At 41.0% G+C, this 14,947-nt stretch overlaps 1 protein-coding gene across 1 annotated transcript in view; it reads left to right on the top strand.

The window, feature by feature from the left end:
• Positions 1 to 333: 333 nt before the first annotated feature.
• Positions 334 to 14,947, top strand: part of PLCXD3 (phosphatidylinositol specific phospholipase C X domain containing 3) — a 79,811-nt gene continuing 65,197 nt past the window's right edge. The window contains exon 1 of the mRNA XM_071425487.1: positions 334 to 562. Within this exon, the coding sequence (XP_071281588.1) occupies positions 460 to 562 (103 nt within the window). The 5' untranslated portion in view covers positions 334 to 459. The remainder of the gene's footprint in view (positions 563 to 14,947) is intronic.

Below are 14,947 nucleotides of genomic sequence, written 5' to 3' on the forward strand. Positions count from 1 at the left end.
GCCATCGCCAAGGTCAGGGAGGTTCTGCTGAGGCCCAGGGCCACCAGCCGCAAGCCGGGGCTCCGACCGCCATCCCAGGCACAGACCACGCTCCCGGGGCGGGCTCTGCTGCCGGCTCCCCCGCGGCCGGGGCGCTGGGGCCCGGGGCGGTGCGGACCCGCCACGACCGGGCCGTGACGCCGCTCGCTCCCCGGACTCCCGCGGTACTTGGGGCGGGATCGCCCACCGAGTGTCCGGGCCGAGCCCGGCGGTGCCGTCCGGTCGCGCCACGCTCGGTGCCGGCCCCGAGGGCTCTCACGCCGTGCCGCGGGGAGGTGGCGGGGGCTCGGCGGGGCGGGGGGAGGCGGTGCCAGGCGGGCGGGGCCCGGGCTCGGCGGGGCTGTTGGCAGTAGCGGTGGCCGTGGCCGGGACTGGGCGAGTTGGAGCCAGCGGCGGCGGCGGTACAGCTGCGGCGGCAGCATGGCTTCGTCGCTGGGGAAGAACGAGCTGCTCTTCGCCGACTGGATGGCAGCGCTGCCGGGCAGCCTCCACAGCACCCCGCTCACCAACCTGGCCATCCCCGGTGGGTGCTCCCGGCTGCCCGCCCCGCGGCTGCCCTGCGCCGGGAACGTGAAGCTCTCGGCGCGGTTCAGCGCTCCACGCTCTGGGGAGGCGGCGCGCCCCGGCCGTGCTGCCGCGGGGCTCCGCGGAGATCCCTTACCGCGCTGCCGCGGGGCTCCGTGCCCGTCCCTCGCCGCGCTGCCTTGCACTGCCTGTGGGAGTGGGTGGGAGCCAGCGGGGCAGGTGCGGGCAGAGGCGCCGGCGGGACGCGGCTCCGGCGGCCCCGCGCTGTGAGCGGCTGTGGGGCGGCGGGTGCGGAGTGCGCGGCTGTACCTGGTGTCGGGGAGGGAAGGGAGCCTGTTCCTGTACCGCCGGACTGGCGTAGCAGCCCAAGCAGTAAACCTCGCCTAGGACCTAAATGCCACATACTGCCCCTTTCCCCGTAAACTTGTGCGGCGAGGTCGGTCGGAGCGGGGACGGACGCAGGGCTGCGGCTGCGGGAGGGGAGGCAGGCTGCGGCACTGTGCGGCTTCGTGTCATGTCGCTGTCAGAAAACGCTCGATCTCAACACAATTCTAAATAAGATGAGGGATGGCAGGTGATGGTATTTAGACTACGAACTCTTTCCTGTCCTTCCTCAGTTTTGTGGTTTTTTTTTTTTGTTTTTTTTTTTTTTTTTTGTAAGGTTTTAAGTATGGTTGTAGACTTAGGCAAAATACATATTAGAATGCAAACCAGTAATTGTTTCAGATGATCTCTGGTTTGAAGGAGCACCTCAAGGTTTTGCAAGACCTCTTTACCAGCATCCTTCCTCTCTAAGGTGTCTAACCGGAATGAGGTTTCAGAGATGTTGAAGCTCTAATGTCTTTTAAGCTTCTTGTGAGAAATGTTCACTTCTTGCAAGTTTCGTGTAGTAGGTGCTTGTGTTACTCCAGTTGTTATACTACTAAAGATACTTTAGTACAATGTAATAGGAGCTGATATTTGTGATAATGTGTTTTCTATAGTGTCATTTAGACGCAGGTGTGCCCTTCTAGAATTAAATGTCTCTTAGTTTCTTATGGTTTACACAAGCTATATCTAGTATTTTACTTGCTACACTGAGTGTTGCTGTTGGTTGAATATATCCTATATAAAATTGTGTCCCTCCAAGGCATAGGAACCCAGCATCTGCAATTGTTCCACCAAATTCTGTTGGAGCTGTAAAAATCTTCCAGTGTAATAACTTTTCATTAACCCACAAACTGTGGAATGCTCTTATGGAATATTGGCATGATGAGAAATTATTCTCTTTGGGATGCATGGTGGTTTTTCCAGTTAGATGTATTGTTTTAGAGACTTTTTCCTGTTTTGAAGAGAAATTATGAAACTTAACTTGCTTCCAGATGCAAAAAATTGCCTTTGTTATGCATCACCATTAAGTGACTTCCTTTACCGAAGGAAGCATCATGAGGCTGTTACTGGTACATCTATCTCACCAACATCTCTCTGTTACTTTCTTACTGTCCACAATTTTTTGAAGTGGACGTTTCTCAGAGCTTTCTCAGTAATAATACAAGCTTTCACACCTTGTTTAAATTAAAAACAAACAACCAACCAATTTACGGTGGGCTGTGCTGGTTAATCCCAATATAGCATTTAACAGTGAGCAAGTTCTGCAGGCTGTAAGTGCAGAGACTGAGCCCTTACATTGGCAGAACTATTTTGTTCATGCAACAGCAATGCACACAGACTTGCTTTTTGTGAAATTAGCAGAAAAACTTACATGATTTGAGTGGCGTAGCATTAAGACCTTTGAAATTTGTCCTTCTGTTAGTGTAAATTGACATAGACTTTTTATCTGCCTGTCTCACTTTTAAAACGCCAGGTTTGGCAAATAGAGTCTTATGTGGAGGTTAGCAATATAGTTCATGTGAATTTGTCAACTAGGGCGTATGGCACGCAGACTGTAGGTATCAGTGTAGTTTAAGCATTATCTTTTAACAGGAGATTTATTATTATATTCAACATACAGTGTGGACATGCACAATAGTGAGGAAAAGGGCTAACATGGGATTGGTTTCATCCTTTAAGAAGAGATAACCTTTTGGACATTCTTAATATTTATATGAAAGTTTTCTCCCATATGTCTACAACTGAGCATTAATAACATGTGCATAGTAGCTGTTAGCATGTAACTAGTATTCAAGTAGTTAATGCAAGGAATGTGTGTAATCCAAAACTTCATGTGTCAAGGTAGCATTAACTTGTGAATTTTTCACTGTTTTTGAAGTTAGTGTCGTATTCATAGCATTTTATTTACGTTGTCTGTTTTTTTTCCCCATAGCAAAAGAAGTTAACAGTACATTTTTTTTCTGTTTTTTCCAGCAGGATTTAAACTTCCCTTGTGCAGTAGGAATACTGATTTTGACCTTATTTCAGCTGGATGAAATTCAGTTCTGGAGCCAGAGTCCAACAATGCTAATGTTGAAGAAAACAAACTATTAGCTTGAAAATGTTAGAATGATTTTTCCATTACAAAGGGTGTTCCTCTGTATTACGGGGGAAGTGTTGTTTTACAAATCATCAGTACATTTCTCATTGTCTAGAAGGAGTGCTTGGAACTGAGGTGATACACTCAGTTGTCTTTGCACAGACATGCTTGTATTATTTTAGCTGTTGCAAAGAGAAGCACAAGTCCCATGATACTCTGTCATGATTGTATTTAAACTATATTGTTGAAGGAATTTTCTGTTCATAATATGTTTAAAAATTGTGCTCATACTCTTTTCTTGTTCAGTTGCTAAGCTTATGCAGGTACAAATTTATACTATTTACCACCCCTTATACATTTGTAAATAACAAATCTGTGCTGGATTTTTCTCATATTTCAGTAAGTTCTTCTACTCATTCCATTCTCCACAGTTCAAGCTGGGTCCTTTTGTTTTCCCAACTGCAGGAACCCTCTAGATGAGACAGAAATCTCAAATATAGCTTGTGCCAGCTTTGTCCATCAAAAACTTTTCTATTTTAATTTCTTCCACATATGAGGATGATGCATTTTCTATGAGGTTTTTGTCTTTGTTTGAGTTGACTATGTCTGTGTTCTCTTATGCTGCAAGTGGCAGATTTTCCTCAAGTGATAATGGTAGCAAATAACAGTATACAATCTTTGGAAATAAAATGATCTGTTAGTTTCCAGAAAATGCCACACAAATTTAATCTTCTATTGCTATGACAATTAGAATAATGAAAGGATATATTCTTAGGACTTTGGGTCAAGGTGTACATCTTCTATTGCTTGCAGCCTGCCTCTTGTGTTAAAGGATCTGCCTGGCTGAACTCTCAACAGTTTGTCTAAGAAAAAGGTGGAGGACTGTGGATTCTGGTCTTTGGGGGAAGGGTGTCTTTCAGTAGCTGATAAAATGTGGTTTTGTCAGTGCCTGTTCTTCTTTGACCAGGATAAGAAATAGGTTTTTGGAGGCATTGCATGTTTATAGGACTGAAATCTTCATGCTCCCAAGGTGAGGCTGAAAAGTGAGGTATGGAGAGCCTGTGTATTCTGCTGTGTCAATGCACCTTCCTTAATCTGAGCTGATCATATCAGTTACATGCAGTGCAGTAAATAGACATCAGTAGGCAGCATTTCCTTATGAATTGTTCCACTTACTGATCAATAAACTTTCTCACTGACAGTCTTTAAATATGTGTCTAGTTTAATATCAGAGTCTTTGTATGAATAATTTGTGCAATCATTGTTGCGTTTTCCCCTGGTGCTAATATTCCAAGACTCTGAGAAGTCCACAAGAATAATTTATGACTGAAAAGAGTATTTTCTTCCATAGTAACTCATCCGTCCACCAAAACTTTTACTAACCCAAGATTCTCCCATATGAGCAGTCATGATGCATGCTAGGGCCATGTCTGTAAAGTGTAAAATCTTCTGAATAAATTTAAGACCCAGAATTTCCCTTGAGTGCATAACTTTTTGGAGTTGTGATTATTCAGGCTTTTGTTTCTGATTTCCTCGTGCAGATGAAACCTCTGACCTCAGCATATATTCTTGTTGCTCGAAAATGCAACGTGAACAATACAATTCTCGTGAAAAGTATTTTCCCAGGACCTCTTTGGCTTCTGTTGTTTTTCAGATGGGATTTTAAATTTTTTTTATTTTGACATATAACTTTCTTTGTCCATCAATTGGAAAGCAATTGCTAGACACAGCAGAGCTAGCTTGGCTCACCTCAAATAAGAAGCAAGTTGTCAGGTGGAATTTTTTAGTACTACCCATCTTTAGAAAAAGGCTCAGAGACTTGAAATTTCTATTTCCCACTATCATCATACTTTGCAAAGAAAGAGCAAGACCTCGCAGGGAGTTATTTCACAAAGAAGAGGATGTGTGGTAGTGTCAAATGGCAAAGATGTATTAGGATATTGAAGATGGTTGGGGGAGACTTGGGAGAAGAAAGTGCAACTGGAATATTTTGGCCTTTTTTGTGAACAATAGCACTGCTGTGTTAACAGGTTCTGTTTCAAATATTTTAACTTCCATTGCAATAGCTTGTAAATGTTCAAGTGATATTTTGTTTCTTGGATGGACATTCCCCATTCTCATCCCCTTGGGGAAATTCTTTCACCTTAAAAAAGTCTAGAACTTCTTCCTTTTAGTTATGTAGACACGCAGCATTTTCACTGTTTAAATGTTATTAGGAAACTCTTTAATTGTGATCTTGAATAGCCAATGATTTGGATTTGACTTAAGAGTGAAGGGTGATTGTCTTTGACATGTGGGATCTGTTTCAGCCTTTTCTGTCTGCTCCCGGTCAATAGAATACCTCTGCTTCACTTGCCTGGGTCCAATTCTGTACAAAATTAGCTTTGCCTAGAGCTCTAAACTGATGATGCAGGTCAACTTATAAATAAAACTATAATGCAAGTTGCCCATTAGCTTTTGACATGTATATGTACCTCGAAGATTTCTTTCTTTTCTGCTGTGCCTTGCAGTCAATTTTCAGTGGTTTTCTGGTACCAGAAGTAAGTACCTTATGCTTTCTTTTTTTCTGATCAGAAAATGAGCAAATATCCCTACAACTATTCTTTAGGATAGCTCTTTTTTAATTTGTTGATGATCTTTTTAAATCAATCACTTTTATCCACAAAACAGTTTCTCACTGGCCTTGCACATGCTAATGTGTCATTTCCAACTGTTTCAGAAATATTTCTGTGTGATACAGTTTCCTGTGGCATTCGCCATTAATTTCTCCTGCTGTGACATGTTTCTAGCACACACAAAATAAAGCTGTTTGTTTACTCACACTGCCGTAAAAATCAAACAGTTCGAACCCTTCGGTTACTTGCCCATCTGCTACCAGAGGTAATTCGAAACTGCCTTTGCTTGGTTTCCCAACAGGGGCTGTTTATTAATCCAGCCATCTCTGTCCACCGTGTCTCCTGCAGCTCAGTTCCAGCAGAACTGCCTTCTCCAACCTGCCTTGCATCCTGCCTTCGTGGCAGGTGTGGCAGAGGGAACAGCTTTGTTGCCATCTGGAATTATTTCTGTCTTTCCAACTCAATGAACTGCTGGGGTTTTTAATCTCTTGTCTGAAAATTTCTTGACTGTTCTGTGTATCCAAACTGCCCTTACCTTCTGACAGTCTTTAACTTTGTGTTTGGTGTGTGTTTTATGTTTGGTAATTTCCTATGGTTCTTACTATACTGCAACTTGAACTCTTGTCTTTCATGCAAAATGGATTTTCCTTTGAAGATGCTCAACTGTGACACATTCTCAACTGTGTAAGTATTTTAAAATGCAGATCCTAGGTAGACAGAGTTTTGCAGACTGTAACTTTAAACTCCCTAAGAGTGCTGTGCAATCTCTTCTACTGTTCTGTATAGAAATAATAATTAAAATGCACACTACTTTTTAGAAATTAATTGTATACAATTTATATAGCATTCAAATATAATTATATAATTTATTTATATAGCATTCAAATATAATGTATATAATTTAAATAGCATTCAGATTTAGTAGACAGATTTCTCTTTAACTGTTCTGCTCTTCAAAGAGCAGCCAGTTCCAGGGAGAATAACTTTCATTCCCATCTTATCCTTTCTTCAAAGTAGTTTGAAATTATAGGTGCTTAATTTGTGAACAGATCTCCTTGTGCAATCCCTACAGTATAGCCCTTGGGACACTGCAAAAAATATAAATGGGAAGAAATGTGGTTCAAAATCTGAAGGTTTGGATTTTAATCTAAATTTTTGCAAAGTTGAATGGTTTTTCATTTGACCTACTGTAGCAAACCTTGGTTTAATCTTTTCCATTACTTTGAACAGCTATATAGTGTCAGCTAATAATGATACATAAAGGCTGAAATATATAATTTCATTTTAGAAAGTCCAGGTTTCTATTTTTCTGTCTATTTTAACACCATCCCAGTTTTCACCATAATCTAATTTAAAACAAATTGCTAAACCAGTTTTCAGATGCTTTGCAATTTTTTGAAATGGTGTCTCAGTATTAAAAAAAGTTAATCTTTGGCTCATCCAATCTCTTACCTGGTCAGCTCACATACCTATGCTTAAATATTTAGTGTTTCAACTATGAAAATAAAATGTAGAATACTTTTAAAAGATAGAGGATGTAAAGAAGAAACAGATTTCCTTTGTTTTGGTTCCAGGCTTTGCCCCCTTCTGTGTTTTTTCCTTAGGGTGTTTCAGATGATTGGAGATACATGGCATGTGCTGCTGCCATCAAGGCAAACACCTATCTATGAAGTCTACTGCATTATGAATTTTGCTTGTAATTTAAAAAAGCCAGGATAAAGGCCAGTGAACTAATCTAGTCTTTAATAAATAGCCGTTTTTTAAACAGAACAAACTCCAGTGAGATGAATAGTATACTTCATGCTTTACATTGTTGTCATGCTGTCGTCCATAGTAGTTTTGTGTTTGAATAGAATTTTTTTTTAAATCCGATTAAACACTTGGCTTTTCTTTATACATTCGCAGCTTGGTTTTATAATTATGAAAGGTTTCTAAACTCGGATTTAAGTGAGAGTAAGAAAAATGTAGAAAAGGTGAGTTACATGTAGTGCTGTGCAATCAAATTGATGCTTTAGAGCCTCAAAGGTTATTAGTTTCTTAGCTTTGCTAAATCCTGCTCTAATCTCAAGGAGCCCAGTGATACTGAGGCTGGCCTTGCTCTTAGGAGGAGAGCTGGGTTTGGAAGTCTGCTCAGTGGGTTATGGAAAATTTCACTGACCCCTAGGCTGCACTTTGGAAGTAAAGGTGTTTTGTTTTATACTGCAAAGCTCACAAAAGCTTTTGGTGGAGTGCTGCTTTCCATCCATTGTGCGTGCTACCCAAAAGTTGCTTTGTCAATGGGGAAGTTTGAGCAGGTGCTCATTCTAGGTGCTAGCGCAGGAATCCCAAGAGATTTGCTGTTTTAGGTTTAGTCTTCTTTCTTTCTGTTGAAACTCTCAGATTTTGCGAGACTGTTCTAATTGTGTAGATCATGTTCACGAGTACTGTGTCAGGAGCCATGCAAGCTGGGGTAGTGGTGTCTTGTATTTCATGTGTGAGGATGATTTTCATGTAGTCCTATCATGTGATCAAAAAATGGGAGACACTTGGATGGGTTCCCTGAGACTTGAAGTGCCTGCATCTCCAAAGGGGCTCATCTGTGTGTGGTGGGCAGATCAGGAGATCACTTTGAAGCTGCTGCAGGAGGCAGTTGCCAGTTACTTTTTCCATTGCTGGAAAGCAGTGAAGATTGTGTTGGCACTCTGCATGGCACAACGGTAGGAGTAATTCATTCACTGGGGCAAAGAGGCTGGATGAAGCTGGTTTTGGACAGAAATTCCCAGTTAACCTAAGCCACGAAAAGGGAAGGATATTAATTGGAAGAGGTAAAGATCTAGCTTGGGCACTGAGTAGCAGATGCTGTCTTTGTCTGTATTCATCTGCATCCTCATTGCACAAAAAAAAAAAAAAAAAATCACTTTTAAGGGGTTGCATCAGTATTTTTTTTTTTTTCATATAGATTGATATATATCTGGTATATATTTTGGTATGTTTAAATTCAGGACACTTAGACCATGTGAATCCAAACCTGGAATTGTCTATTTTGGACCATGTATGTGTGTTAGTTTGTTTGGTTTGTTTTGTTTTTAATGCTTTAACTTTTCCTCTACCTTGTACAGTTATCTCACCATTTCCATGATTGAAGTGAATCTTTGCCAGTGGTATGGAAATACTCAGTTTTGATGAACTGTAATCTGCAAAGCGTTGCTCAGTTTGAGTTCTGCCTTCCTCTGCTTCTGGTGCAAAATTGGCAGCTGTTCTTCTTTCAAATAGGAGAGATCACCTCAAAACAGGTGCTGTCCATGATGGGAATGGGGAACACATGTCTAGACATGCTCAAGGCTTATCTAGGAGTGCAGGCTCTTGCTGTGAGCAGGAGCTGGACTCCTGCCGTTAGCCAAGTGTTATTTAGTGTGTGTGCCGAGTGAGTGTTTTGAGAAACACTTTATAAGTTGACAATACATAAGGAGAAAACAAGCCAGCTTCAGTAATTTTTGGATCTATAATAGGGGAAACAAGCCAAGGGACACTGTGAAGGACATGAACTGCACATGAAAGCTGTTGCTTCTGGTGTGCATGAGGCAGGATTTCCTTTAGAAATCACAGTGTGGAATATGGAGAAAACTGGGATTTCTAAGACGAATTTTAATGAACTGGCCAGCAATGCTTCAGACTCTCGTTGAAAACAGTGTACAAACCAATAAAACTAACACTGACTTCTTTGAGAGCTTAAGATGGTGCTGTTTTTCTGGTGCCGCAGAGAAATGGTTGCTTTTGTGCCATTATGTATTTGGCCCTGTCACATCCTCCTGCTCTACGGGGGTCAGAACAAGCCACTGTAAGGCTGAGTGATCTGGTCCATGTTGGGATTTCAGTTCCTAGCTGCTTATTAATATTCTTTGTACACCACAGAATTCTTACTGTTTCCTTTGAGGCCACATCCTTCACGAAACCAAGAGTAATCTCTGCTATTGGAAAGTGACTTCAGTTTTGCAGGAGAGCCTTGTTTATATCTGGATTGAAAAAGAGTTAAAGTGGGTGAAGGTGGAGGTCTAGGACCAGGGAGAAGTGCTGTGTTGAAGGTAGATCAAAGGTGCAGTAAGTTCAGTGCTTTGGCTCTGGTATCATCTCTGATCTATGTCACAGAAAAGACTCAAGAAACAGGTGAGAAAAAAGAGATATTCCCCTCTATACATATCCTTTTACTCTTCTGGCCCGTGTACTTTTCAGAACTGGATTTTACCTTTTTTCAGCATGGCTCTCCCATATATGCTAAGAGAGATAAGGTTTCTTAATCTTCAAGCCACCTATCTTAGGCTGTGAATTACCTTGAATTTTCCCATGGAGAAAGAAACTGATGGTGTTTTGTTGTAATTTTTAGGGTTTATTAATTGGTTTTGTATTTCAAAAGGTATTCAGAAGTGCTGATAAATAAATTAAATTCCTTGAAAGCAGCTTCTCCAAGTCAAGTGAGAGATAATGCCTTTTCATTTTGGAATTGCTATTGTCTACAAGAGCATGCTGTTCTTGCAGTGCAGAAGCCAAGAAGCAAAATGCAATTCCTTTTACATCTCACTTTCCATCAGGTGTTACTTCTGCTCTGTCTTAAGAGTGGGATGCAGGGCAGAAATACTTAGACAATATGTAAAACCAATAGAGATATGGAGAAGTATTCTAATTGGAAATGACACTTGAAAGGAAGTGAGGATAGGATAACATGCCTGTTTTTCTGCCTGCTAGATTAAAACAGTGCTTAAAAGACACTGTAAGACAAAAGAATGTGTTTTTAAAATTTGCACCAACTTACAGACAAAGGAAAGATCCAGGATAAAAGTGTGTTTAAAGTGAACTTTTTTTCATAAGTTTTACTCAGTTCATGGTTCAGGTGCCTTTATTTCCTTCAGATTAATTTTCAGCAGTTTATTGGATAACAGGATTCACTCACAAGAGGAGAAATTTTAACATGAATCTAACTGAGTCTGGTTTTCCACTGCCTTATACCATGTGTAAATGCAGATCTGTATGAAATGTCACTAAATTAGAGCAGTAACTGTATTTTTACTTTGTGCACTATGTAGGGTGGAACTGGGTCTGCCTCAGTTAGCTCTTGATGAATAAATTGCTCTGAACAGCTGAAGAAAGCAATGCTGACTAGATGATGAACTTAAATATGGCCCTCTAAAATACCCACTGTAATGCATGTGTCAGAAAGAAAAGTACTAGCTTGTGTTGCTTATAGTCTTTAAGTGAACCATTATTAAATAGCTACATTAAAGAAAAAATAATCTATCTTCAGAGTTAAAAAATCACAAGATTTACAGTTCAGCTTTATCCAAAAATTCCATTGTCTTTGCTTATGACCTAAATATAAATCAGGGAACAAGAAGAGATAGGCAAGTTTGGGGATTTTACCTATCGCATGGCAAAATCAGCTGACACATACACTGTGATGACTAATGATGCTAGATCAAACCCTAATGTACAGAAAAGGAGGAAATAGCATATGGTCTAATTGATTATTTTGAAGCTGAAATACCACTAAGTAATATTTTGTGTTTTATCTGTATTGTAACGGTGTTTGAGGTAGCAGGCCTTTCACAGACTTGCTCCTTTTTACTGTAGAAAATATGGTGTATTAACATTTATTTGTAATGATATGCTTTAATATTTAGACCAAAGTATTTCAAAGACAAGCTAGCTTATTTTCAAAGTCTCAACATATCTTTTAAGATGCTGATGTAATTGAAGTCTGGAGAACTCTTGGAAGAAGAGTAAGTAAAGGTTGAAATTTCTGGGTTTTGTCTCCCAAAGATGTAGTGATTTTTTTTACTGGAATTACTATGGAATTGAGATAGGCATTGAAACAGAAAATACTCGTCAAGAAAGGGCTTTAAAATTTGGGTTATTTGAGGCTGCATACGGTTCTTTCATACCAGCAGTCTTGCTCTGTTTTCTGAAGCCCTGGAACACCAAGGCTATTCATACCTCTTTTGAACAGCTTCTTCCAAAAGACCAATCCTCTTCCTTTGGTCTCTGATCTAGGCTGGATTTTCATGTTGCATTGCCATGTGATGGCTTGAAAATACATAGTTTAAATTATGGTAGGGAGAATAGTAGAGTAGCTGTCAAAAACACTACGTGGATTTCTGTATTGCATTGAAGGTAAGGATTTATGGAGTTTTTGATACCTGAACTGGGCACTGAGAAGAGTAGTAGAGCTGGAGATCCTTGAGACATCACAGTGCAAGTGATCAGACATGGTGACTTTGACATTAGTCATGCCAAGTAGATACAGCTCTATACCAGCATGTGAAAACACTGGTGACTGGTGGTGGGGCTGGTCTGGGACAGGGCTTCTGACTTCTGCCTTTTGCTGATGCTTGAGCCAAAGACATAGGCTTAAAGCTTGTCAGAAAAAAATGGTCAGAACATGGAAAGTATGTGCATGTTTTATCCATCTCCATAGCCTTCGTATTAAACACAAATTGTAAAGGATTCATTTTCTCTATCATGACAGGATGTTTTCCATGTTTTGTTGACAGGAAAACTAAATTACTTGATTAAAATCAGGGATGCTGAGGCAGGAATAGAAAATGAACCTGTGTTTTATAGATCTTAATTTAGTGACTTGACCTTTAAGCCATGCATTTTCCCAAGCATAGAGGAGAAAAGCTTCTTTTGACAGCAGATGCATCAGGTTTTTTATGTTTTGTACCTGAGATTTCTGTGCTTTGCACTATGTCATACCAGCAAGGAAGGGAAACATTTTTCACAGGAAAGCAGCACGTGCATCAAGTCTGATGGCATGCAGAGCACTGCATTGCATCACCCACCTCTCAAGTGGTCTCTGAAAAGAAGGACCACTCAGAGGTGAAACCAGGCTGTAAGTGGTTTGGCAGATCTCCACAGATTGGAGGGTGAGCTGCAGGAGATAAGGTTTCTGGCCTCACCTGAGAATCAAATGAAGGGTTACAGCAGCTCCAGCTAAACTGGAGGTTTGCAAGCTCTGCAGAGCAAGGGAGGCCAGTTAGCAGCACATTCTGAGTTACATTAGAGGTTGCATGTGCTGTCTTGGAGTTATATGCAAGCACAGCCTCAACCCTGCACTGGATGTTCCCTAGTGGCATCTGGCAGCACTTCTTCCCCTTTCAGTCTGGGAACCACAGACAGGTGGTTTTATCTGCATCATGTGGAATTGTTTCCTGATGTGACGGTGGATAAGCAAGTTGCATATTGCTGTATTCTTTAGTGTATTCTAGTGGGGAGAGAGGCAAGGTGTGAGCACTTGGAAGACTCATAAGCATTGCCTGAAAGCATGAAGGCACCAGGATTTTCATCCATGCTCCAAAATGATGCAAGAGAGAGAATAAAGTGAAAAAAAAAGAAATAAATATTCTGAAGGCTGGAGGGATGTAGATGAGCCATTTAGGTTACTACCCTAAATCTTTGCCTGGAGATTAGGGGGTGAGCACTGCCAGATTTAGCTCCATCTCTTTGCAAAGCATTGCTTCAGAAAGCATCTAGAGCATAGCCCAGTAGTCTTTTGTTGGTTGATTTTGCTTTGAAGACTTCAGCAAAAGTTAAGGAAAATGTGTGGTCAGAAAGAGGGACACAGGTACTGTTGGGGAACATAAGTGAGATTTACAATAACAAGGCCCACATTTTACTGCTAAATAACAGGATACACCCAGGCATTTCACCAGCTGCTAAGTTTTTTGTGGGCTCTGAAAAGACTCTTTTACTTCTGCTGTTCTTATGTGTGTTCTGAAAATACACATTGCTGCAATAGCCCTGTCTAATAAATTTTGTACTCAGGACCCCTGTTTGGAGAAAACCATCTATATACCATTGCAGCCCAGGCCTTACTTTAAAAAAATGTGAGTGTGAGAGAATTTGCTGTGAAGCTTGCATGAAGTGAGTGATAAACCATGCAGGTAAATATTTCTGCAAGCTCACAGCAGAACGGGGCTGTGTTCTGATACTTTGGTGCTGCGATCAAGCAATGTTGCAGTATTGAAATACTTTATGAATGCCAAGCTTTGATGTTTAAAGTGAAAACTGTTGACAAATTCTTTTTATAGCTTTTAATTTTTTATAACTTTAATTTCAATCAGAATATCAAATTGCTGAAGCCCTAAAAGGATGTTTGCCAGTAGGCCTTTGCCTACTGTTAGATGCTTCCTGCTGCTCTTCTTGGCAATGAATTCATGATTTCAGAAAAATAAGCTTCAAGGAATTTCTTTGGGGATGAAGAGCGAGGCTGATTAATGACTTTGTCAAAGCAACAGGTTAAAATTTCTTTACAGTTGTCCTGTTGTGCGTGATACTTCCTAAAATATCCAAAATAAATCTTCATAGCAGTGTTTGCAGTCAACCTGACTGGCTTGCTGGTGAAGGCAGCACTGAACTGCTAAAACTGAGTACTGAACATGGCACTTCTTCATTGCTGCAATGTTTGGGTCCTGTTTTAATTTAATTTTTTTTCACTAACAACCTAGCTGATAACAAGCTCATTATTGAAGCATACAAGGAATACCAATGTAAAGAAGCACATGAAAAAAGCCTGTATTGCATCACAGGGAAATGGACTTGAGTTGGATAAAAATAAACAGAAAGTCAGGGTTCCTTTTTTAAGGGAGATTTTAAACATGTTAAATTCAGGAAGAGACTTGGAGGGTGGCAGAAGCTGGTATTATGGCAGATGAGGCAGCTGGGAAGAAATCACCACTGCTGTTGTTATCCTCTGTTGGGGTTTGAAAAGACAGGTGTCTGCTAAGGAAGGCAGGAGCCTCTCTTGAAATGGAAAATGTAAACCCCCTCAATCTGAATTATTACAGTTTTGAAATGAAGGTGCTCTCAGGCAAAGATATGGGAGTAGGAATAACAGTTCTTTATTAGGAAAAATAAAAATGCAGTAATATGAAACAGCATTGACAGAGTCAGAATACAACCTGACACCCTGTGGTAATAGCCCAATTAAATGGTGGCTGCAGCCCTTCTGCAGTGACAGGTGGGGTTCTGTTGAAGCAGTGATCCTGAAAAGGGTGCAGTTTTCCTCTGAAGGTCCAGTGGTGGTGTAGATGGGCCTGGTCTTCCTCTGGGAATCCACTGGGAAAAGGTTGCCTGTGGTGTTCCAAGGCTCAGATTATATCCAGGTGGGAATGCTTGGCTCCTCCCCCTGGGTGGAGCATCTCCCAGTGAGATGATGTAATTTTATCAGTCATGCAGTGAGACTCAATGGCCCAAGAAGAGAAGATATATCTCTGGAAGGAGGATTGGTTGTGGAAGAGATAAAGAAAACTGCCCCACCTGGTTTTATCAGGTGACCCAATTAACAGAA

This window comes from Agelaius tricolor, unplaced genomic scaffold, assembly GCF_023055355.1.
Source record: "Agelaius tricolor isolate 1412-34295 unplaced genomic scaffold, bAgeTri1.0.p SCAF_4, whole genome shotgun sequence".
NCBI lineage: Eukaryota > Metazoa > Chordata > Aves > Passeriformes > Icteridae > Agelaius > Agelaius tricolor.